We start from the raw sequence: 22,904 nt of genomic DNA, 5'->3' as shown, positions 1-22,904 counted from the left end.
GAAAATCATTATAAAGAGTATCTTAGGAGATATCAGAGATTTAACAGGCGGGGACAGAGCGAGATTGTATAATTTGCGAAATTGTATACGTTGTGTTTTATTCTATAGTCATTTCGTTTGGTTTGCAATAAAAATGTATTCATTCATTCATCCTTTAGTATACAGTAATCATTATCATAATCATAATATTATTAATCACTTCAAACAACCCCACATTTGTCTTTACATTGCAACCGTGTGAAGCCGCGCGGTATCCCTAGTTACTAATATTATAAAGTTATTCTTATTCGGCCTATGAATAAGTAAGTAAATCACGCAATAGAGTCAACGTTGTCTTCAATTATTTATCTTTTGTTACAGCATCTCGGCGGCTCAGTGAATATGTGGAACACTACGAGCCCCTGGAGTATGACGCAGAAGCGGTCCACGCACATCACAAGCGAACGCGAAGGTCGGCTAGCCCGCCCGACCTTCACATCAGCTTTCATGCACACGAGAGGCACTTCAAGATGCGTCTGCGGCGCGACTTGTCAGCCTTCAGCGAAGATTTTAAGGTACCTAGGGACCAGAGATGGCGCTCATTCGACGCCATACAAAACATAGTTTACTTTTACGCGATCGAATGGATAAAAAATCTCGCACTCAGCACACTACTCCGTTGTTCGGAGAGAACTTTAAGCCGTTGGTATCGGTCACTGTGAAATTTCAAAATCACTATGAAATCAATCTTTAAAGCCCGCCAACCAGTATTATAGCAGCTTGATGGGTCTGTTGTCTAAAACACTGTTATACGATAAGGCCTAAGTCCAGCAGTGGGATGTTAATAGGCTAATAATAAATATAAACTGTATTTTGTTTATCTAGCTTCCGTTTAGCCACGTTAAGTTAAGTGCAAATAATATCGTTGTAGTAAGAACTCTTTGACGGAGCATATTTCTGCTATTTAACTAACTAGGTCGAAATAATTTTCCCATAACGATTATCGTCAGGTGAAGTCACAATGACTACGCCTAACGGGGGAATGACATGGCATAGACAAAAGAGCGACATCGTTTAGCACCGACAAGTCATGTATCCATTTACCAACATGATCGGCAAACGTTACCTAAACAATATAACTGGCAGTGTTGCTTTTAGTACACTGTGCCTGCTTTCTCCCGCTCTCTAAAATAAATATTAAACTAACAGGCAGAGCAGACAGTTACCATTGTCCAAGTTAAAAAAAATTATAGTCAGTAATCATATCCAATCACTTTTCATTGCTCAATTTTTTTTCACAATATTTTTATTGCTCTAGTTACTTACTAAACCAAACAAAACAAGAATTACGCATAGAAATCCCACACATAGATCCAAAAAACTTTTAGTTTTCCTGTGCTCGGGAATTTTCCGGGGAACTTTATCAACTTTCTTACCTATACTACGATTATTAATGATGCGCTTAAAAACCTAAAAACCAAAGAAGAGCAAAAATTTGTAAGGGAAAATTTCAGATCAGATTGTACGCGGATGAAGTCGCTAATAATTTAAAATAATTCAACATAAATTAGCTAATTAAATTTACCAGGTTGGAAAAACGATTAAGGAGAGAACATTTTATCTTTACCAATTTATAATTTTATTTTAAGTAAATTTATAAATTGGTAAAGATAAAATTAAAACTTTAAGTACAATAATTTAAGATGTAATGTAAAGACGGGATTTTTTTTTATATCCAATATATTTATCCCCTCATTTTTTTTGCTATTTTCCGCCATATTACTTTTTTGTAACGTCACAAATCCAACGATACTCGCACAACTAAAACGTATAATACTAAAACGTACGTAGCGCCAACTCTTTTAATTAAATCATTTAATACAATCGGTGTACAAAACCATCCCCCTTCTGAAGAAAGAAACTTGGAAACGGATGAAATATTCAAATTCGTACGTTCATGAGGCCTTTACCTTTAAAAATTCAGTAACGCGAACTATTCTCTAGCAAAATAGCACACGTAAATTGCCCACTTATAATGCGAAATTCACGCTTCGTGAAGCCCTAAAGCACGGGCGGAATTAGTGTTGCCAGCTATTTTATGGTAAAACCGGGACTGACAAAAGCTTTTAACGTATTTAAAACTTTTCTTGTTTATTACTTCTTTAAGGGATAGTGGCCCATTATATCTCCTGCGACGAACTTATGCTAGTATAACAATTATTATTTTAGATTCACCGTTGCACTTCCCATGTAATGTTATGTTCGTGTAAAAATAACTTTGACAGCTATCAATTTCTACCCTGAAAAGCAGTGTTCAAAAATTGTAGGTATTGTGTCATATAATTGTTTGCATAAAGCGCCATTTATTGTAAAGTTTTCATTTGAAGTTTATTTACATATTTACGTTGAATAAATTTAAATACCATGTAATGTAAATAAATAGTTTACGAAGTCAGGTATGTGAAGTTTTTTACACTACTTTAGCTAAACTCGTGCAATAGTCAAAGTCAATCCATAAAATCTTAGTGACGTATTGTGCCTTGGTAAAATTGCCTTGATTTTATTGTTACGTGATTATTCGTCATTTTTTTTTAGAGTCGGACTTAAATCGCAACCTTAAAATACCGGTATTAATTAATCTGTTGTCGTGTGAAGTCACACTGAGCCAGCGTGACCAAGACCAAGGTCTTAACCCCTCGGATTGTGTGAGGAGACTCGTGCCCTGTAGTGGGTCGGTAATGGGTTTATGTGATGAATCCGTTATCATAATTTTAATATGATCAGATAGTATTTTAGGAAAAATTATAGTCTTGCAACAATGCGCTGTTTGATGTCACGAGTATGATTTTTACTTTCCTCTTAATTCTGACTGTCCAAACAATTTCATACTCATGGTCGCACCAGCCAAATTGTAGTTGCATTGGGAATGCGAACAGGACTTTGGTATTTAGGTATGCAAGCCGTAAAGCTATCCGATTTTCGGGTAAACTTCGGGAGTGAATTCAGTCATGGGACAACCTGTAATTTTAAAGCTGATTATAGTAGAATACTATTAACTAACCAGGCAGTTATATTTAAAGCTTGGATTCTAGTAAAAACATCTCGCAACTTTATGCTATACTACAATGTATGTAAAATATTTTACTTTATATTCCGCGCACAGAATGAACACTACCTGCAAACTATCTTTGCACATGATTTTTATCTGTTTTTAAATAATATTTTTATTTTATCCCAAAATTGTAATAAATTACTTTGAAAAACGTACTTTATTTTTCGTTAGAGATATCTCTAGCGGACGGACAAATTGCCAATCTTCAGATTTTGAGATGGCACTTTAAGAGGAAGCACAAGGCTTCATAATTTGGCTGTATCGCTAAATTTATTTCAGTTTCCTTTGTTTTTCAAAATTTGGGACATTTCCAAAACTTTAAAGCTATTTATCAATAGACATAGGTGTCAGGAATAATCACAATTGTTAACGAGGGATTTTAGAGTAACTCCTGAGAGTAGCGAGAGTGTTGCATCTGCAATCCTGGGTGTAGCAAGGGGTTTCGGGGCCCCGAAGACGAAAACGGCTGAAGCATTACACCCGCGCTGAAAACTAATTTTTAAACCTCGCAAGTCAATTGAACTAATGACAATTTTACAACAGTAGAGAAAATAAATGATATCTATGAATAGTTTTAGAAAAAAACATCATTTTATTTTATTTAGACATGACTTACTTTATAAGTTGTCTTGTTTTAGGTGGAAGGATCTCAGGGTCAGCTACATGACGTTGACACATCACACATCTATCACGGAGAGTTGGTTGGTAAGTGACGTCAAGATCCCTACGAACCATTTATATATATATATTTCAGTGGAGGGAAACAAAAAAAATTTGCATCCGTAAAAATTATGTTTTCTTGACAGATAACATAATTTTCCTGACTGGAAATGGAAATGCATCAAAAGATGCCTTATCGATGCGCTTAATTTTATTACAATGCGGTTTAAGAAGCATTGAACAGTAATTATCTTCACCAACTTATTATGCACCGGTGGTAGAGGTAACGGTGATATCACCGTAGGTAACACCGCGGGGCGCAGATAGTTAGTGTGTAGTTAGTATGCACTGTGATTTACAATACAGGAATTAGAAAAGTTTAGGTTAGACAATGCGTCCTCTCAGCTGTACCTACTATAGGCAAGACGTGTTGGGTTTATCATAATTCAAACAATTGTTCTTAAAGACCGGAGCCTTGTAATGATCGTCCCTAAGCTATGGTCTAAGCGTCAGTTGAAAGCAAAAGTACCTGTGTAAGACAAGGGTAAAACTTGTGGGTGATGTGCCCCGCCACGGCCTTTATTCTGCACTTTGACTTAGCGCACGACGTTATCTAGAACGCTTTTGTTTGTCCACCCATTTGCTACGAGGAAAATTAAACTTATTATGCCACCAAAAGCTTAAATGTCAAAATGTTTAGAATAAGTTGGGGCAAAGTGTGTAAAAAGGCTTACTTGTATAAACGATATTTTACTGAACTTAAATGCTAAAGTTAGAGCTAATTAGAAATAACTATTTTAATATTACATATAGGTAATCGATATAATTTAGGAACAAAAAACGTGACGCTTATTTTCTTGTTGTCGGAAATGCTGTAGCAATTCTAACGACCTTAAAAGCCCAGTGACTTATTCAAGCATTGTCGCATATTTGTAATATTTTCTTCTGTATATTGACAATGGTGATGACAAGCATTGGTAATGAAGTTCGATAGGATGTATCGGGACCATTAATGGATTATATTTCACAAAAGCATTATTTTATAAAAAGATACTGTAACCCTTAGTGTGGGATTTATATTCTCACAATCGTGGGGTAGTTTTTGAATATCGAAGTAAAATAGATCTATAGTACACCTTTTAGAGTCACAAACTGAACAACAATTGTTTATCTATGAAAACGTTCCACTAAGAGCGCAGGCTATAGAAGTGTGGACGTGTTTGAACTATAATAGAAGGTCGACAAAATTTATTTTGTGAGTGAACGACAGAGCTTAGGAACTGTTCCGAGTTAGTTGGATTCCTTTGTTGTCGAACCATGAGGCATCGCAAGAATATATACGTAGTAGCGATCATCATCATCATCATATCAACCCATTAACGGCCCACTACAGGGCACGTCCTCCCACTGTGAGAGGGGTTTAGACCGTAGTCCACCACGATGGCCAAGTTCGGATTGGTAGTGTTGCAGTAATTTTATAAAGTGGGTAAATAATTAAACTTTTGATAACTATAAATTCATATTAGCCAGATTTTTTATTAAATTGCTTAGGTTTTTTTTACAAAAACGCTATTAATTATAATTTAACTAATAAATAGTTTCCAAGAAACAATTTAAGTTGTACCAATGTTCATGACAATGAGTTGGCGGGTATTTCGATATAAATACGACTGCGTTATCGAAATACTTCAGTATGGACTCGACGATGCAAAAATACCTTGCGATGTCAGTCGTTACCACGAGAACTCAAGCATGCCAATGTTTCCCTGGGATATTTTTTCTTCACCGTCAAAGCAAGTGATATTTAATTTCTTCAAACGCACATAACTTGGAAGTTGTTATCACTAGGCTTTCAACGCTTTTTGTAATAGTTCGTTATAGCGTTACGGAATTCATCAAAATGAACCTCCATGCCTTCGACACTAAACAATGTTACTGTGTTACGATACCTACTCGAAATCAAATGTACGATTCCGAGCTCTTTAAGCTTCTCCAAGGGATACAGAAGCAAATACTTGAAGCGTACCGATTAAATATGTGCGCCTGGTCCGTTTCTTGAAACATATTTATTTAATCTTAAGGTTATGACGTGAACTCTCAAGTCATAGCGTTCGTTCTGGTGTAAGATAAATCCGTTCCCGCCATTAATAATCCCAGGAGAGCACTAAAACATATTTCTTTCTGCAATTACGGCGTCAAAGTCTCGGCTAATTGGGAGCTTTCGGCGGCCACTTGACTTTTAATGTCGGGGCGCACGACGAATACCGACAGACAGAATCTCCGACGCTCGCCTACGCTGCGGATGTTATCTATTTAAATAATTACTGTTCCGAATATGCAACAGACGTGCCTGCATCTTTTTGTCTGAATTGAGAGTTGTTTACAACAAAGTTTTACGACTAAAAATGGAAACTATTGGTTATGAGTATGCATTATTAGATGCCCATGATATACGATAGATATTAAGCCGTATTTCAGCTAAAACTAGAGTCAAGGTCGAGTCGACAGACAGAACCATGTAGGTTTGCACAAAGGGCAAGGCAAGGCTATTGATGCATAAATCAATTTTTTTTTCTATTCAAGTGAGACGATAACTAAATTCAGTAACCATACACACAGACAAATCTGCATCTTGCGAAAACGTGCGTAGATAACTTTTCTCGGTATCTGTGTGCATGTGCTGTGATTCTAGAAAATTAACCACAGACTGGTCTGGTTCTCGATTATATCGAATTAGGCTTACTTTAGATTGAATAAGGGAAAAACTGTTTAGAATGATGTTTATGTTGGTGTATTCAGTCCGTCGTCAATGTTCTCCGAGATTTCAAGGAGGTATGTTAAGTTACTTTGTGCTTAGGGCATTTTGCAAGTGTGGATGTATCATTATATATTTTGATAGACTAATAAGCGAGTCCTTGTTGTAATGCTGATCGCGATGAATAGAAATGGTTAAGCAATGCGTGTACAAGTTCGCAATAATTGTGAAAGTTTGGTACAGTGTAAATGGATAAAGTTGCGAGGGCGGCGCGTCATCGATCGCAGTTCGTCGCCCTACTTACCGCTGTTCCGATGCACTTAGCCACCGAGTTGCAAACCGCGTTGTGGGATATAGGTCGTCCTTAGTTGCATATTTTTAAGAAGTTGTCCAATGGCCTTATCCGCCTTCCGATAGATAAGTCCGAGTTGTTGTCTTTATTCAAACAAAACCAACTATTATGAATGCACTTTTGATGCGTTATATCAACAAACAACAAACGGGTTTGAATATTTGGGTTACAACTCGTCCGCCACTTCCTTTATTGTTCAAAATAGCGGCCATGCATAAAGCCTGTACTAGTTAATAGTCGGTCGACGACTACAGGGCCCTTTTCGAAATTGTATACTTATTGTGGTTCTAAGTTCAAATTCTGAAAATTAACACCATAACTTTACTACAGAGATAAAAAGGTTTAGATATCGTGAGTATGGAGATTTTTTTAATACACTTACTGCAATGTATTTCTTACTATACATAAAGTATACTTTTCTTTTTTTTAATCTTAACGTTAAATGATTTGCTTTCTGATTTTCTATAGTCTATTAGCCTGCACTATAAGTTTATCTTTGCTATAGATATTCCTGCTCTCTATGAGCTATCACATAATATAAGCAGGAATGATGCTGAGAGACCTGATTGATCGACGATGGTTCTGTGGGACCGGGGACAGGCGCTTTTGTTGGACGCACGCGCAACATGCGTTGACATATTAGCCTCATCTCATATCATGGAGACAGGAGATGGCTGAATATTGATAGTTTCGGTGAGCAGCGCAAGTATGCCTCTCAAAAACAGAGTAACATGTTTGCCCTTGGGGAACATGGCTCATTCTGTGCAGAAATGATCTGCATCGCTGTTTGACGCGAAAAGTCAGCCAGAATTCCAGGTTAAGGTTTTATTTTATGTGAGCATAAAATACATTGTAAAGAATTCAAAAAAAAAATCTTTAGCTTCGATAAAAAACTAGACGTCTTCCTAAACTGTAAGATCAGTATATTCGAACTTGTTACCGGATTTTCCCAAATCGTTTGCGTTGTTTTTGGTCTTCTGAGAATTTATGGGTCGTTATATAAAGGAAACGGTCTTTCTTAACGGTATTATTATGTATTAGCTATTTATATGCCGCAACATTAAAAGGATCAGAATAAATGTCTATAAAAAGTTAACGGAATGTTATCAGATTTTAGAATGAATTTTCTTAAGTCATTAGATAAATTAATGAACTATTACAAAAACGATATATATTGTGTTTAAATTAATTTTAAGTGAATTAGTAACTTCTTCTTCGTCCTTTTAAGTAACTCTCTGCCCAAAATCAATTTGATTGGTGGCTGAATTGGGGTGTGATGGAAGGACAAACAAACAAATATACTTTTGCATTTATTTATAACTAGCTTTTGCCCGCAGCTTCGCTCACGTTTAGTTTAATTTTTGATTTGGTAAATTTTAACTTCAAAGGTTTAAAAAAAAGCCTTGCTGCTTATGGAAAAATATGAACGTTAATTACTTAAAAAATTAGAATCTTTCATATAAATTTTCATCCTCTATTTAACCCTCTTAGGGTTGGAATTTTCAAAAATCCTTTTGTAGCGGATGACTTGTAATAACCATCTGTGTGCAAAATTTCAGCCCGATCTGTCAAGTGGTTAGAGCTGTGCGTTGATATATCAGTCAGTCAGTCAGTCAGTCAGTCACCTTTGCCTTATATATATATATATAGATATTAAATAATTAAGGATTGTAATATAGCGTAAAATTTCAACTCTATCTGTTAGCCAGCTGACATACGTACGCATACAGACAGACGGTAATGTGGTGCTGAACTCAAAAATAAATAACTAGAATGACAAAAATAAACCAGATAGCAACAAGCCCCGGCCGTGACTTATGGAAATAAACGCGTATTTTTCCAACGGGGTCTTTTTAAATTTTTACTAAAGACATTTTCGGAGCCCTGCGGTTTGCGCAAAACATCACATCTCTCATATTTACGCTCCTTAACTTGTGTAATTTCATAATGTAGCAGCAGTCTGGCTCAGGTTTTTTCGAATAAAATTTGCACCATGACAATTTTCAACTCATGCTCATTAAGAGCGAGTAGGCGGCAAGATTTTTTTTTAATTCGTACTTTTTAAGTTAATTCAACAAAAAAAGTTCTAGCCTTATTTGAATTTACGTCAACAATAAACGATAAAAAAAGCTTGGGTATGAATTGCTCTATTTTTATAGCTTATATAATTTACTTTGAGATGATGATAATAAAAAATGTTATTCAAATTTTATATATTATGAAAATTAAGCTTCATACTCCGCGAAAAGCAAGAGAATCTGTATGGTGTAATTTATAATTTCTTCAATCCTATATACTCCACAACAAACAGATCGTCGGCAATGTACACTCTACGCACGTTTCGCTCCAAAACCGGAGAATCCTCAGGAGATGTTGACTTTTAATATGTTTAAGAACATAAATGAAACTAGAGAGTTCGTAATAACAATACGTATTAGCTATGTAGCTTGACTCGAACTGGCTTTGTCATACAATATTTCAACATACCCACTTAATTCACTTTAGACAACAAAGTAAAAAAGTACCTACTCCATATAAATTCTTCTTAAATGTATACACTTGACTCTATACAACAATTTTACAATGAATAATTGTTCAGAACGCCTGCTTCTATCCAATATTTAAATTTTATTTATTTTATTGCATTTCGTCAAAGTTGTGCAAATGTAACAAAGGTTTTTTTGTAAACACTGGTACGATGCCGCTTGGAAACCGATTAGACTTATGTGTTTAATATAATTGCCATACCCTTATTTTTGCACATACGAGCTATAGGTAATTCCGAGCCATAACAGGTTGTAGCGATTCATTATCTGGCCTAGATTGCGTTGGAAGTTATTTCGGGTATATAAATAAAACATCATCATCATCGGCTAAATTAATGTGTACCTACTCTGGTAGGCACTGAACCTAACTGATTAACTTAAGGCATTCGAACGCCCAGTAGGCAGTAAGCTAGAATGAAACCGCGCAAACAAAACCACAGACAAAATCTAGTACATATTAAATTTCAATTTGCATATCGAAAGCTTTCATTCAAATTATCGTGCAAATACTTTTTATTGAATATTTAGATAACAATCGAATTGGTATTATATCCCTTGTGAAAAAATTGTCATGGCTGGCTCCTGTCACCTGCCCCGAATGTAAAATGAGTCACCACCGCCATCAGATATAATCAATTTTAACCCTAATACTGTTTGATCACGATAATATCATTATGGCATTAAAAACAGGCCAAGTGGGACTCGGGCATGAAGAATAAAATTTCAACTGTCTAACTCTCTCCGGTGCATGAGATACAGTCTGATGATTGACGGACAGACAGACAGACGAATGGACAGCGGAATCTTAGCAATAGAGTTCCATTTTAACCTTTGGGTACGGAACTAATACTAACTGATCCTCGATTTAGGAAGATAATTATAATTTAAAAAAAAAACAAAGCTATTTATTAACGTAAAAAAAAATGGCAAACCTTTATTTTAATTGTAATAACTTGAATTCACAAATTTGCACTTGTTTAAGTTTTCGTTATGTTATCTAGGTCCATAACCTTTTTGCTGCTGTCCTGGTAATTCGTAACCCCATTTGACCTCAAATTTAAACACAGCTGATGCTACTGTTGTCACCGCGTAATTTTTTACAACAACTTGGTACAGTTATATTTCTAAAAGTATTTGTTATCGGGCAAAGGTATTGTAAATACGGATATTAAATCATCGGCATAACCTTATCCTGTTGCAAACTATGGTTGTATAGATACCTGGGCATGTGGTAATTATGCACTGTACCGAAATATTTCATCATCTCGAATCTATATACAACAAACAAAAATATTTTAAAGAAGTTAGTAGTAGAACAGTTTCTTTTGAAATAGTTCTTTCGTGAAAGTACTACTGCCAGGTTTGTTTCTGCCGCCAAGTAGCATTGCTGTGTTCCGGTATAAAGCGCGTGGACGCCGGTGTAGTTGCTGGCACATGAGGTTTAAGACCTCCGCCTCAGGTTGAACACAGTGCAGCACTTTGTAGGCCCGTGTTAATTGCATGCCCTGCGATGTATTACTATGTTCAATAAATAAATAATAAATAAATCTTTATTTGGAACAGTTACAATGGCACTTAAAATACTAGCAAGGGTGGCACTGCAATAGTAAAAACTGTGCTGCATGTACCACCGCCCACCTCCGAGTTATAGTACAGTTATTATACAAATGTTCCACTATGTGTGTGTGGGTGTGTGTGTGTGTGTGTGTGTGTGTGTGTGTGTGTGTGTGTGTGTGTGTGTGTGTGTGTGTGTGTGTGTGTGTGTGTGTGTGTGTGTGTGTGTGTTTATATGTTTATATTAAGTATTTAGTCATAGGATAGACAATGGTGATGGCCCATCTCATTGGACTCTTAATAATTACTACAAAAGAAAAGTATAATATTTTGGCGTGTCTACTCCACACTGCGAATAACCAGTTTAATTGCTTGCTTGAAATTGATAAGGTAAGATATATGAGGTGGGTAAAGTAGGCAAGTATTTTTAATTGCCTCCTGGCACTGATTGAACGACAAAACCGGACACGAAACCGTTATTAACGTGAACTTGACATTATTATAGGAAGTGCGATGCTTTTAAAGAAATATTCAAGACCGGCTGATGCCCGCGGCTTGGTTTACGTTTGTTTCTGTTTTAAAAAAATCCACCGAGAACCGTTAATTTGTATGTGTGTATGCGTTTATGAGTTAAAGCATTCAAAGTCAAAGTCAAAAATATCTTTATTCAAGTAGGCCCACAGGTGGCACTTTTGATGCGTACATAAGAACCACACGGTAGTGAGATGATGGCGATAACCACATTCGTAAACTTAAAACTAAAGCTACGAGGGTTCCAAACGCGTCCTGGTCTAAGAAGAAGCCCACAACAAACTTAGCCGGGTGTTTTTTTTTTTTTTGTTATCACCATCTCACAATGTCATTTAAAATTATTAGAAGAGCAACCTGGTTAGAGCTATAATTTACACCCAAGCTTTTTTATCGTTTACGTAGTCCTTTATACTATAATAGGACTTTTCTATAAGCTTACGTTTAATACAAACTTTGAACTTTTTAAGAGACACCTCCAAGATGACAATTGGTAGTTTATTGTAGAATTGTATGCAATTTCCTTTAAACGAATTATGAATTTTATGTAACCTAGTATATTGCACTGTAAGTTTATTCTTACTTCTAATGTTTAAATTATTGCAGTCACATTTTTTCTTAAATTTAGAAATGTTTTTATGAACGTACATTAAATTTTCAAATATGTACTGACTATACACTGTCATTATTTTAAAATCTTTAAATTTATCTCTCAATGACTCTCTCGGACCCATTTTGTAGATAGAACGAACAGCCCTCTTCTGCAGCACGAAAATAGTGCTAATATCAGCAGCATTACCCCAAAGTAAAATTCCATATGACATAATGCTGTGAAAGTAACTAAAATATACCAGTCTCGCAGTTTCTACGTCGGTCATATGGCGTATCTTCTTTACCGCATAGGCAGCAGAACTAAGCCTGTTCGATAAATTATTTACATGAGGGCCCCATTGAAGTTTAGAATCTAACGTTATTCCTAGAAAAACTGTCGTATCCTCCAGTTTCAGTTCCTCATTATTAAGTAGTACAGTGGTTTTCACGTGTTTAACATTAGGTAAAGTGAATTTTATACACTTGGTTTTTTTTCCGTTAAGAACCAAATTATTAGCTTCAAACCACTGTACCACTTTAGCGAGAGAGTTGTTTACGTCGTCAAAAGCTAGTTCACGTCGATTTATTTTAAAAGTCAGTGATGTATCATCGGCAAACAGAACTATCCCGTGTTTATCCTTGGCAAGGTAAGGAAGGTCATTAATGTAAATAAGGAACAGAAATGGTCCTAATATAGACCCCTGTGGGACACCTATTTTCATAACTTATCCATTAGACCGTTTTCCATTCACGTCGACTTTCTGAATTCTATCGCGTAGATAGTTACTCATTAAGTCTAGAGCTACACCCTGAATTCCATAGTGGTGTGGTTTCCTAACTAACGTTTCGTGTTGAACACAATCAAACGCCTTAGATAAGTCACAGAACACACCAAGTGCATCACGTGACTCCTCCCAGGCTTCAAATATGTTTTGTATTAGCTCAACACCTGCGTCGATTGTTGAGCGACCCCGTGTGAAACCAAATTGCTTAATATACTTATGAAAATAACTTAATGAAGTAAATTATACTTATGAAAATGGTAAAGTAATTGATTTAAAATGAGTTTTTCAAAGATTTTACTGAAAGTGGGTAGTACGGATACTGGTCTAAAGTTAGTGGGGTCAGAAGTACTACCCGATTTAAACAATGGAACTATTTTACTAAGTTTCATTAAGTCAGGAAACACACCACAATCTATACAATTATTAAATATTAAGGCTAAATCGGGTGCAACAATATCAATTAATGATTTGACAACGTTTACGGAAATGCCCCACAGATCATTTGTTTTTTTATTAATTAATAATTTAAAGGCTTTAATAACGTCAGAGCCACTAACATGCGTGAATTTAAAAGAATGGTTACACTCAGGCACATTTTCCTTTAATAGAGAGAGAGCCATATCTGGTGAAGAGTTTAATGATTCTGTTGTGGAGACGGGAATGTTGGTAAAGAAGGTTTCAAAAGCAGTAGCCACCTCGAAATCTGTTGTTAAGGCTTTATTATCTACATTAAGTTTAAAGTTAATATTTCGTGGTGTTACTCTTCCCGTCTCCTCATGAATTATGTTCCAAGTAGTTTTGATTGCATTGCTGCTATTTTTAATTTTATTTTTGATGTATCGCGTCTTTTCTAAGTGGCAAGCGCGTTTAAAATTCTTGGAAAACAATTTAACATAATCCCCAAACTTATCACCAGTGTTAAATTGACGTTCAGCATACAATTCGTACAGCTTTTGCCTATTTTTATGAAGTTCAACTGTCGCCCACTCACTAAAATTTAATGTATCAGTAATCACAACCGATTTACTAGTAAATATAGAATGAAATAGTCTATTAAAGGTATTGAAAAAGGAGCTGTACATTGCATTTGGAGTCGCCCCTGAGGGTAGGAATGGGAGGTCATTTACTAGGCTAAAATTTACTAGGCATTAAAATACAGGTAACAATAAGCGGTGATAGCTAGTGGCTAGAACATCGGTTTCATTTTCGAGGGGCCGAGTTCCAAATCCATCACGCGCCTCTAACTTTTCTAAGTTATGTGCGTTTTAAGCAAGTTCAAATAACACTTGCTTCAACAGTGAAGGCAAACATCACGAGGAAACCTGCAAGCCTGAGAGTTCTCCATAATGTTCTCAAAAGACGTGCGAAGTCCACCAATCCGAATTAGGCCAGCGTGGTGGTCTACGGCCGAAGCCCTTTTTATTCTGAGATTAGACCCGTACCCCATAGTGGGCCGGTAATGGGTTGATATAATAAAAAATAGAAAAAAAACACATGTTCATTAAACTATTTTAAAGTTCACACTTATAACGATAAAAGTGTCATAAAAATATACACGGGACACTGAAGAACTTGTATGTCTGTTCAAATGGCATAATCTCTTAACTATCTATGATATTTGATTGTTGCTTTATTTTGCCTGTTTATTAAGGTAGGATAAACGCTATATTATATCACTCTAATAACCATAGTTAACTATTAATCTAATCTAATTTAATCCACATTTCCTTGGTTGGTATCAAAAATATTAAATATATTATTTCAAGTAAGCCAAATTATAAGCACTTTAAAACGTCGGCCTGTTTCTAGTGACTCTACCACCGGCATGGACGGCAGCATATATACGAGTATAAGCGCTAAATAAAACACCCAAGCTTGTATACTATCAGTCTAACAAGAATTAGTGCTACCACACTATAACTCTGAGGGTTTGCCCCAAATACAATTAGTTTTCAACAAATTACAATGCTCGATTACCCCGAAAACCCGTACTGTAAACGAAGGGTTGAATTCAGAGGGTAGGAACTATTTTGATTATAAACATTATTGCAACCCTTTTCATATTATGGGTAACTATTACTCATATCCGGTAATTTTATACTACCACCAAAACAACTAGATAATTTAATGTTAACTCAGGTTGAACAACGTTATGAATAGCTTTATATGTTTGACGTAAAGATTATTGGAAACTTGAAAAAAACCTTTAAATTGTTTGACCAAAGAAAGAAGTTAAGCTTGCAGATCACCAAAATCCGCGTTATTTTTGGTTTATTGATATTTTTAGTTTTCTCGAATAAATATAGTATCGTCAACGTCAGTCTAAAACAACATTCAGTTCCGTAGTTAATCCTACATTTGGTTTATTGGTTAAGCTACTAACAAACAAATAACACACTTCGCGATTTTAATATTAGTATGAATATGGGGCGAACATAGAGAACTCCATCTTTTTTTGGAGTTGGTTAAAAGTGGCGCAGTCCGAGCACGAGCTGCTTAAAGTACGGCTAGGCCGCACTTGACCTGTTTTATTCGAATTTTAGCTGCAATGGAAATAATAGGCAGAGCGTTGTTTTATGGGTTGCGGTCATTGTCGCTTATTTAGCAATTTGATATAAAACGAGGGCATGCTATGTTTATGTTAACATCTTCAAATAGAGATGATACCGGGGTAGCCTTTCGGGGGAACTGAATTCGATGCCAGGCACGCACCTCAAATTTTAAGAAATCCGTACATAAAGGGTAAAACACAACCCTGTTACTGCCTTGAGCTGTCCATCCGTCTGTCTGCCTGTCTGTTGCCAGGCTGTATCTCCTGAACCGTGATGGTGAGACACTTGAAATTTCAATGATTATCTAATTCTTTTTTCGCTATAAAAACACAATACTAAAAAAAAATACATTCAAATAAATATTTAAGGCGGCTCTCATAGAACAGACAAGATTTTTTTTGTCCTTTTCTTAGAGTTATGTGTATTGAGCAATAAAATATAACTTGTTTTAACGGTGAAGGAAAACATGGTGAGGAAACCGGCATATCTTCCGGAGAACTCTCACCACAATGTTCTCAAAAACGTTTGAGTCTACTTAACCACACATGGCCAGCAGTGGCGTGCATTTCATACATGCACAAAAGCACTGCATACCCTAAAATTAAAATATAGACCGTATAAGAGGAGGATTTTTACCATTTTATGCAATTTTCCTGCTGTATGCATACCCTGGTAAGAAATCCAGTGCACGCAACTGATGGCCAGCTTGGTAGACTACGGCCCAAACCCTTCTCGTCCTGAACGTAGACCGCCCTGCCCTGTAGTGGGCCGGTAATGGCTCGATAACGATAATGCGTAATGCCACTTGATGACTACTGAGTCTGACTTTAAAAATATACAACTCTGATAAAAAAATCTCAATCTCACTTAGCGAACGATTGAGAGAGTTATGCTTGAGCTATTAGTTAGCTCAAAGAACCGATAGTCGTTGGAGTCTTGTGGTGTTGCAGTATAAGGGATCACCCCTTAGCGAAAAATACAGAGGGAGTTGTTGGTCATTATGAAATCCCTATGAAAGTACCATGACATGAGTCGACCTCTATCCATAGATACTCAGATTATATAGTTTAAAATTAAAGGTGATTTTCAATCCTCGTTATTACGCATAGCATATTACAAAATTGTATAGAGTCGAAATTCTGTTAGTGTTCTGTGCTTTTAGCGTAAACTTGTTATGGGAACTGGAATTAATACCAGATGGTACCATATGGTGAAGCATCGCCGGGTACACTTAGTTTATACTGATGATGCTTTAGGCCTAGGTGCGGGCTATAATAGGTTTATTCAATGCAAAGTCAATCCAAGGCCTCCAGCCCGCGTCAAGGGTGGCCTTCCTTTACTCGGTAGGTATTAAATATATTTACTAGCATTGAAATGTTTTTTTTTATCTCATGTTTACCATTACCTTAATACATCTGAGTCAAATATGGACGCTAAAAGGTTGTTTGCAAAATAGTACCTTTTTTAGGTAAACTTATTGAAGCTTATTATAAATAACTAACTTATTGTAAATGTAGTAAGTATGTTCATGTAAGTTAATTATATTTATCCACTTTCCACTTTTTTATCGGCTTCGTACGCTCAGGTTGCCTTTAAAAGATCACTTTTAGTGATAAGGCCGCCTTTGCACCCTAGCACTAAGTACTATTACTGTTTTCCTTGTATTTTTCCTATTGTGTTGTGTTGCAATAAAGTTTTTCTATTCTATTCTTACATCGTCTTAAGCATTTGTTATTCATTATAATTCCAGACTACAAGATTCAGGCCTCTAATCCTATTTTTGAGGGAGAGTTCGAACTCTATAAGTGATAACGTCTTACTGGTCAAGTGTCGCTAGACAGTGCTTAACCCTATAACCTAAAGGTCAGCCTCCGTTACTAAAGGCCTGTGCAGGTCAACATCAGTGGAACATTAATAAGTGTTTACTACTAGAAAAGACATTACTGAAATTAACTGTAAGTTTAAGGAATTACTAGCTAAGTTAAATAAAAAAGATCGTTGATTAACTTTTCTCGTACTGCATAATATATTTTATATATAAACTAGTGGTCGCCAAGTGGTTAAAATTTGGCTATAACTTATTAAAATTGTAAGTTTGAACATTACACAAACAAATTATAAGGGTTCTATGGTCAAAGTCTACTTTTATAATCACATATTTCGCCAAGGCACTGACAATGTTGCCTATTTGTTCTATTTATAATCCAAAACTGATTTAGTGTACTTTTTATGCAGTTTAAAATAGGAAGTAGCAATGCACTCCTTAAGGCTCTATAAAAACTATAAGTGTGGAAAATTTCGTACTCCTCAAACCGTGCAATTTTCGGTACAAAGTTTTTGCTTTGCGTATATATGTTAGGACTGTATTAATAAGAGGTCTGACTCGCATCTGATCTCTTTGGAGTCCTGTACCTACTGTAGTTTAAGATTTTCTCACTCGCAAACTCTTTGGCGTATCGAAACGTACCGTCACGTGACAAATTCAATACTACTGGTTTTTATTTAACCAACGTTCTGCCAGAACAATGGCTCTAGAATTGTGGGCAAATTTGAACTTTAAAACCATGGGGATAAATAATGGTTTACTCTGCGTTTCCGCGTTGTGATACTTGAAAACCATACGATTGCAACTTGGAACCGTGATATGTGTGTGCCCCGTACTACGGGAACATATAGTATGATGCACAAGAGTTAATTGTTTTCGATTAAAACGTATCTAAAGTGCAATGTTTATTAAACTAATTATCGTTTTATCCGATTTGTAGAGTTTCAAATTAGCCTTGTACAATGACTAAATTTACACTATTTTTAACAGATGAGCCACAGTCAGCAGTGTTCGGCTCGGTGACGGACGGAGTGTTCGAGGGGAAGATAGTGCTGAACGACGGCGCTTACTATGTGGAGCACGCGCGGCGCTATTTCCCGCCGAACGGGACGCGCACGCGAGTCCACTCCGTCATCTACCGCGATGGCGACGTCGTGGATCCATACGCGCATAGAAGACACGGTAAGCACTATACTCATTCGTCCTAGTTCTGTGAGGCACTTCCAACTCTTTCTTGGAAGTAGAAGTAGCCATTTTTTTTCCTGTCGACAAGCAGCTTAGCTGTGTTAGTCCGGTCTGAAGGCTTCGACCGTAGTTAGTTACCACACTGACGATAAAGACGTGCCGCCAAGCGGAACTTATTTTGAAAAATTGAAAATTTTTCTGTGTAGTTGTTTTACAGAGTTATCTCATTGTCGCGGATTCTAATTTCATTAAATTAATTCATTCAAATTATGCTTAATGTCCATTTGTATATTAGGTTGCAACTTCTTTTTACTGCTGTCAAATCCCAGTCGAATTCCATGTCCATACAAAATTGCACATGTTGTCCATCTGCCATTTTGTATAGATATTGAATTTGTTGTATTAAGGGATCAGTTTTACCCGCTTACAGCACATTAAATTTAAATGTAACTAGCCAACTAGATTGATACACCCTTTCAGATGAACGACATTGATATAGAGTATTATGTTCAGTAACTCAAACAAACGTACTGACGCGGTAAATTGACTTAATCCTTTTGATTTTTCAAAATATGGACTTGAGAGAATTAAATAACGTTTAGTAGCGAAGTCCACACAAATCAGTTGCGGCATTAACCTCATTAAAACAGGTAGCGTATGGTGGCGATGAGTAACAAGATTACCAGGAGAAATTCGAAACTAGATCCAGTACGTAGATGGCGAGGGCGTTCTGAGACAGTTCTCGCAAGTTTCGCCTCGCCACAGCGCTCCGCAAATGAATTGCGACGCAAGGCCGTTTAACAAAGTTTAATCTCGTTTCCTCGATTCTGTCGTCTGAGCACCCAGTGTAAGTTTTCAGGATACACTAACACCGCCGGCCCTTTATGTAGGTACAACGAGGTAGTCTTTCGCCGCCCTTTGTTACAAGCTAAATATACGTAAAAAAGGTATTATATTAGTTTTTGTTAATCTCGTTTGTCTTATAGTTAGTATATTTTATTTTCGGTTCGAGCTAAAAATTTGGAGGTTCTCTGTTATAAAAATCTCAGTATCAGACTGAGTAAAGAAGGCTGTGTCCATTTCCCAGAGCCTCGAGGAGTTTGTGAAACCGTCGTTCCTTTCTTTTCTCGTCGGTAAAATCTTTAAAGCCCTCCGATCCTCGCATTAGAGTAGTGTGGTGAGTATGTGCTCTTAAACGCTTTCTCCTAAGATAGACGCGACCTGTACCCATGTAGTCCATTAGTTAATAGCCTAATGATGGAAGGCTACATACGTTATCATTATCATCCCATGATCGGATCACCGCAATACTCCTCTCGAAATTAGAGGCCACCAGGCTGGCACAGTGCAGGTTGGTAGACTTGAGGAGACACGCCTTTGAGGAGATTATGGAGAACTCTCCGGCATCGTTTGCTTAATATGCAGTTCTTTACCGTTACAACAAGTTTTGATTGCTTAAAAGGAAATAACTCCGAAAAGTTAGAGATGATTGCATGCATCAAACTCGGTTACACCGAATAATATATAAATAAATATACTACGACAATACACACATCGCCATCTAGCCCCAAAGTAAGCGTAGCTTATGTTATGGGTGGGAACTAAGATAAGAATATTTTTATGAATAATATACACAAATACTTAGAATATACATATAAACACCAAAACATTCATGCTCATCACACAAACATTTTCCAGTAGTGGAAATCGAACCCGCGACCTTGGACTCAGAAAGCAGGGTCGCTGCAAACTGCACCAATCGGCCGTCAAATGGGAGGCTAAAGTATTAACCACTAAAGGTATCATCGCTCCACTAAAGTTTACATTATTCTCTTTGAATTAAACTAATTTTAGTACATGTCCGCCACTTTCGCAAAGCTTTCGCCATTTATTTACCTTTAACTTGATAACTTCTAATAGGGGCACTGGTTACCACACAGCTTGCGGCGGAAATTTTGCTATAATTTATTACGAGGCATTTGAACGCTTTATTGGTCCACCAGTCATGTCATAAATTCATTCGACCGGCCATCGTTTAATTTGTTGAGTTGTGCCTCAATCAATGTTGGGATGCCTTTTATGTGTTTTATATTTTGCAGCTGACCGCAATTTTGCTCGCTCGTAGTAATTACCGTTTTAAATGTGAGATTGAAAACAAGATATAAAAAAAAAACTGGCCAAATGCGAGTTCCAGCAATGAAGGTTCTATATTATTATGGGATTACCTATAAATCAATGTATTTATAGGAAATATCGGACTGTTTTTTTTTAATTCGAATAAGAAAGGCTTATGAGAAAGAGAGACTGAGAGAGAAATATATATATCGAACATAGAACTCACAACGCTGCCTTAATGTGCTATAAACTATAAATTTGCTAAATAAAACATTGAAACTAGTTTTTTTTCTCATCACTTGTATAACTCGGTAGATAACGTTATAGATACGCAATAACGTTATGCAACGAATAGAAAATTATATGCATAGAAAATTGTATTGAAACAACTGTCAACCATTACATTGCATTCTGTAGTATCAGTAGCCAAGCGAGATGACGTCGATGGCGGCAGTGCATCTCAGTTGGCAACTACGGTAAGTTTCTTATGTAGTTTATTATCCACCGAGATACGAACTTATTATGACCATTTCACAGTGTCACTTTATAATGTTTAGCTATCTATAGACTTTACTTCTTTTATAACAAGCAAGGTCCGAAGATGTGTCCTAAGTCTTTTGTAATGAAAACAAAAAGAAGAATTTATCCTGTTTTGTGTGGCTCTAGGCCACCCGACACTACAATGCAGCGTGAAAATGCTGTTATTTGTTCATGAATCGATTCACTAGATCTACCTTGGGTTGCTTCAAGATAACTTTGTTCGGAGCCATTATTTTCCACAACAGTTCCACAGCTTCGGGAAGGAACAATAATTATTGTCAGACGTCGCGTCGTTCGTTCGAGATTAGAAAGTTAAAATATATTTTAACTTAGGTCGTAATTTTAATTTGTATATATTCGAAACCTTTAAGATTGATATTTGCAGTACGGATCTATCTGAGATATTTATAATAATATTTATTGGCGGGCTAAGCATATATACTACGACACTACACACATCGCTATCTACCCCCAAAGTATGCGTAGCTTGTGTTATGGGTACTAAGATAGCTGATGTATACTCTTATGAATATAGTACACCTAAATACTTATAATATACAGATAAACACCCAGACACTGAAAAACATTGACGTTCATCACACAAACATTTTTCCAATTGTGGGAATCGAACCCACGGCCTAGGACGCGGAAAGCAGGGTCACTGCCCACTGCGCCAACCGGCTGTCATGGTCTGATGGTTAGTGGAAATCCATCGCTATAAATAGAACCTACGTAGTGTCCCGTGTGCCCATCAATCTGAAGTGTAGGTCAGCATCATGCGCCTGTTATTACGCGGGGTCACAGCATTGCTGCTTGGCGGCACAAATATGCGTAGCTGTAGTACTTCCCCGGATGAACTCTGTCAAAACAAGCTTACAACTATGTATAGCAACTACTACTTATTTGACAGATATTATGCATCTATCTAAACGCTAAATTTATTCTTTGGGATTATTTGCCGATTCGAAAATCACCCTTTCTTTAGGCCTTTTATTATAATTAATCCCTACTTCCCTACTTGTACTTATTAATATTATAAATGTGAATGTAAGTTTGTTTGTTACGCTTTCACGCGAAAATTACTGAACCAATCTTCATGAAACTTTTTATACATATTCTTGGAGGTATTTGAATTAATATAGTATACTTTTCATTGTAAAACAAAATTACGTAAGATAAAATTATTTTTGTGAAAAAATCTAAAATCTCATATATGACTATAGGTGTAGACTATGTAGCAGTACGCTGCATCCCAAAATTACGTGGGCGAAGCCGCAGTGCACATGTAGTATAATTATATTTAGGATCCTACTGAGACTAAACTTAATCCCATACAAATACATTCATCATTCAAAATGTTCACAAAGTTGCTTTACAGTAAAATATTTAACAGAAGAAGGTATTCCCTAAAATAAAGAATATTGCGTTCTTTAATCAAGAAACAATCTGAAATTCAGTAACAACGTTTACTTTTTTTTGTTCATTATAATAATGACCGAGCGGGTTTGCAGTTCCAACGCAGTCTGTCTGTATAGTTAGGTTAATTCTTACAAAAGTCGTAGTAACTTTGCTAGGAGCCAGTGGAATTAATTTTGCAAGTCAGCCTTTTTCGAGACTACAATAAAAAAATCAGAAAACCGTCTGATAATTCTTTTACATCGTTTTTTTCATTTTGTTATGATGATCAGATATGCTTCCAGTTCAAATGCAGTCTGTCTTTATTGGTGCATCCTTGCAAAAGTCTTAGTAACTTTGCAAGCAAGCGGTGGAATTTAGTTTCATACCAAATAAAAAAAGAAGTATACGCTTTGTTTTTCTTTTATTT

The 22,904-nt window shown here is 36.3% G+C and overlaps 1 protein-coding gene across 1 annotated transcript in view; it reads left to right on the top strand.

Annotated features, from left to right (window-relative positions):
* LOC120626562 (disintegrin and metalloproteinase domain-containing protein 10) overlaps positions 1 to 22,904 on the top strand; it is a 112,852-nt gene that overhangs the window by 54,980 nt on the left and 34,968 nt on the right. The window contains exons 2-4 of the mRNA XM_039894115.1: positions 361 to 554; positions 3,730 to 3,796; positions 18,230 to 18,421. Coding sequence (XP_039750049.1) covers positions 361 to 554; positions 3,730 to 3,796; positions 18,230 to 18,421 — 453 coding nt within the window. The remainder of the gene's footprint in view (positions 1 to 360; positions 555 to 3,729; positions 3,797 to 18,229; positions 18,422 to 22,904) is intronic.

The sequence above is a fragment of the Pararge aegeria genome, chromosome 9, assembly GCF_905163445.1.
Source record: "Pararge aegeria chromosome 9, ilParAegt1.1, whole genome shotgun sequence".
Taxonomy (NCBI): Eukaryota; Metazoa; Arthropoda; class Insecta; order Lepidoptera; family Nymphalidae; genus Pararge; species Pararge aegeria.
This window is presented reverse-complemented; position numbering and strand designations above follow the sequence as displayed.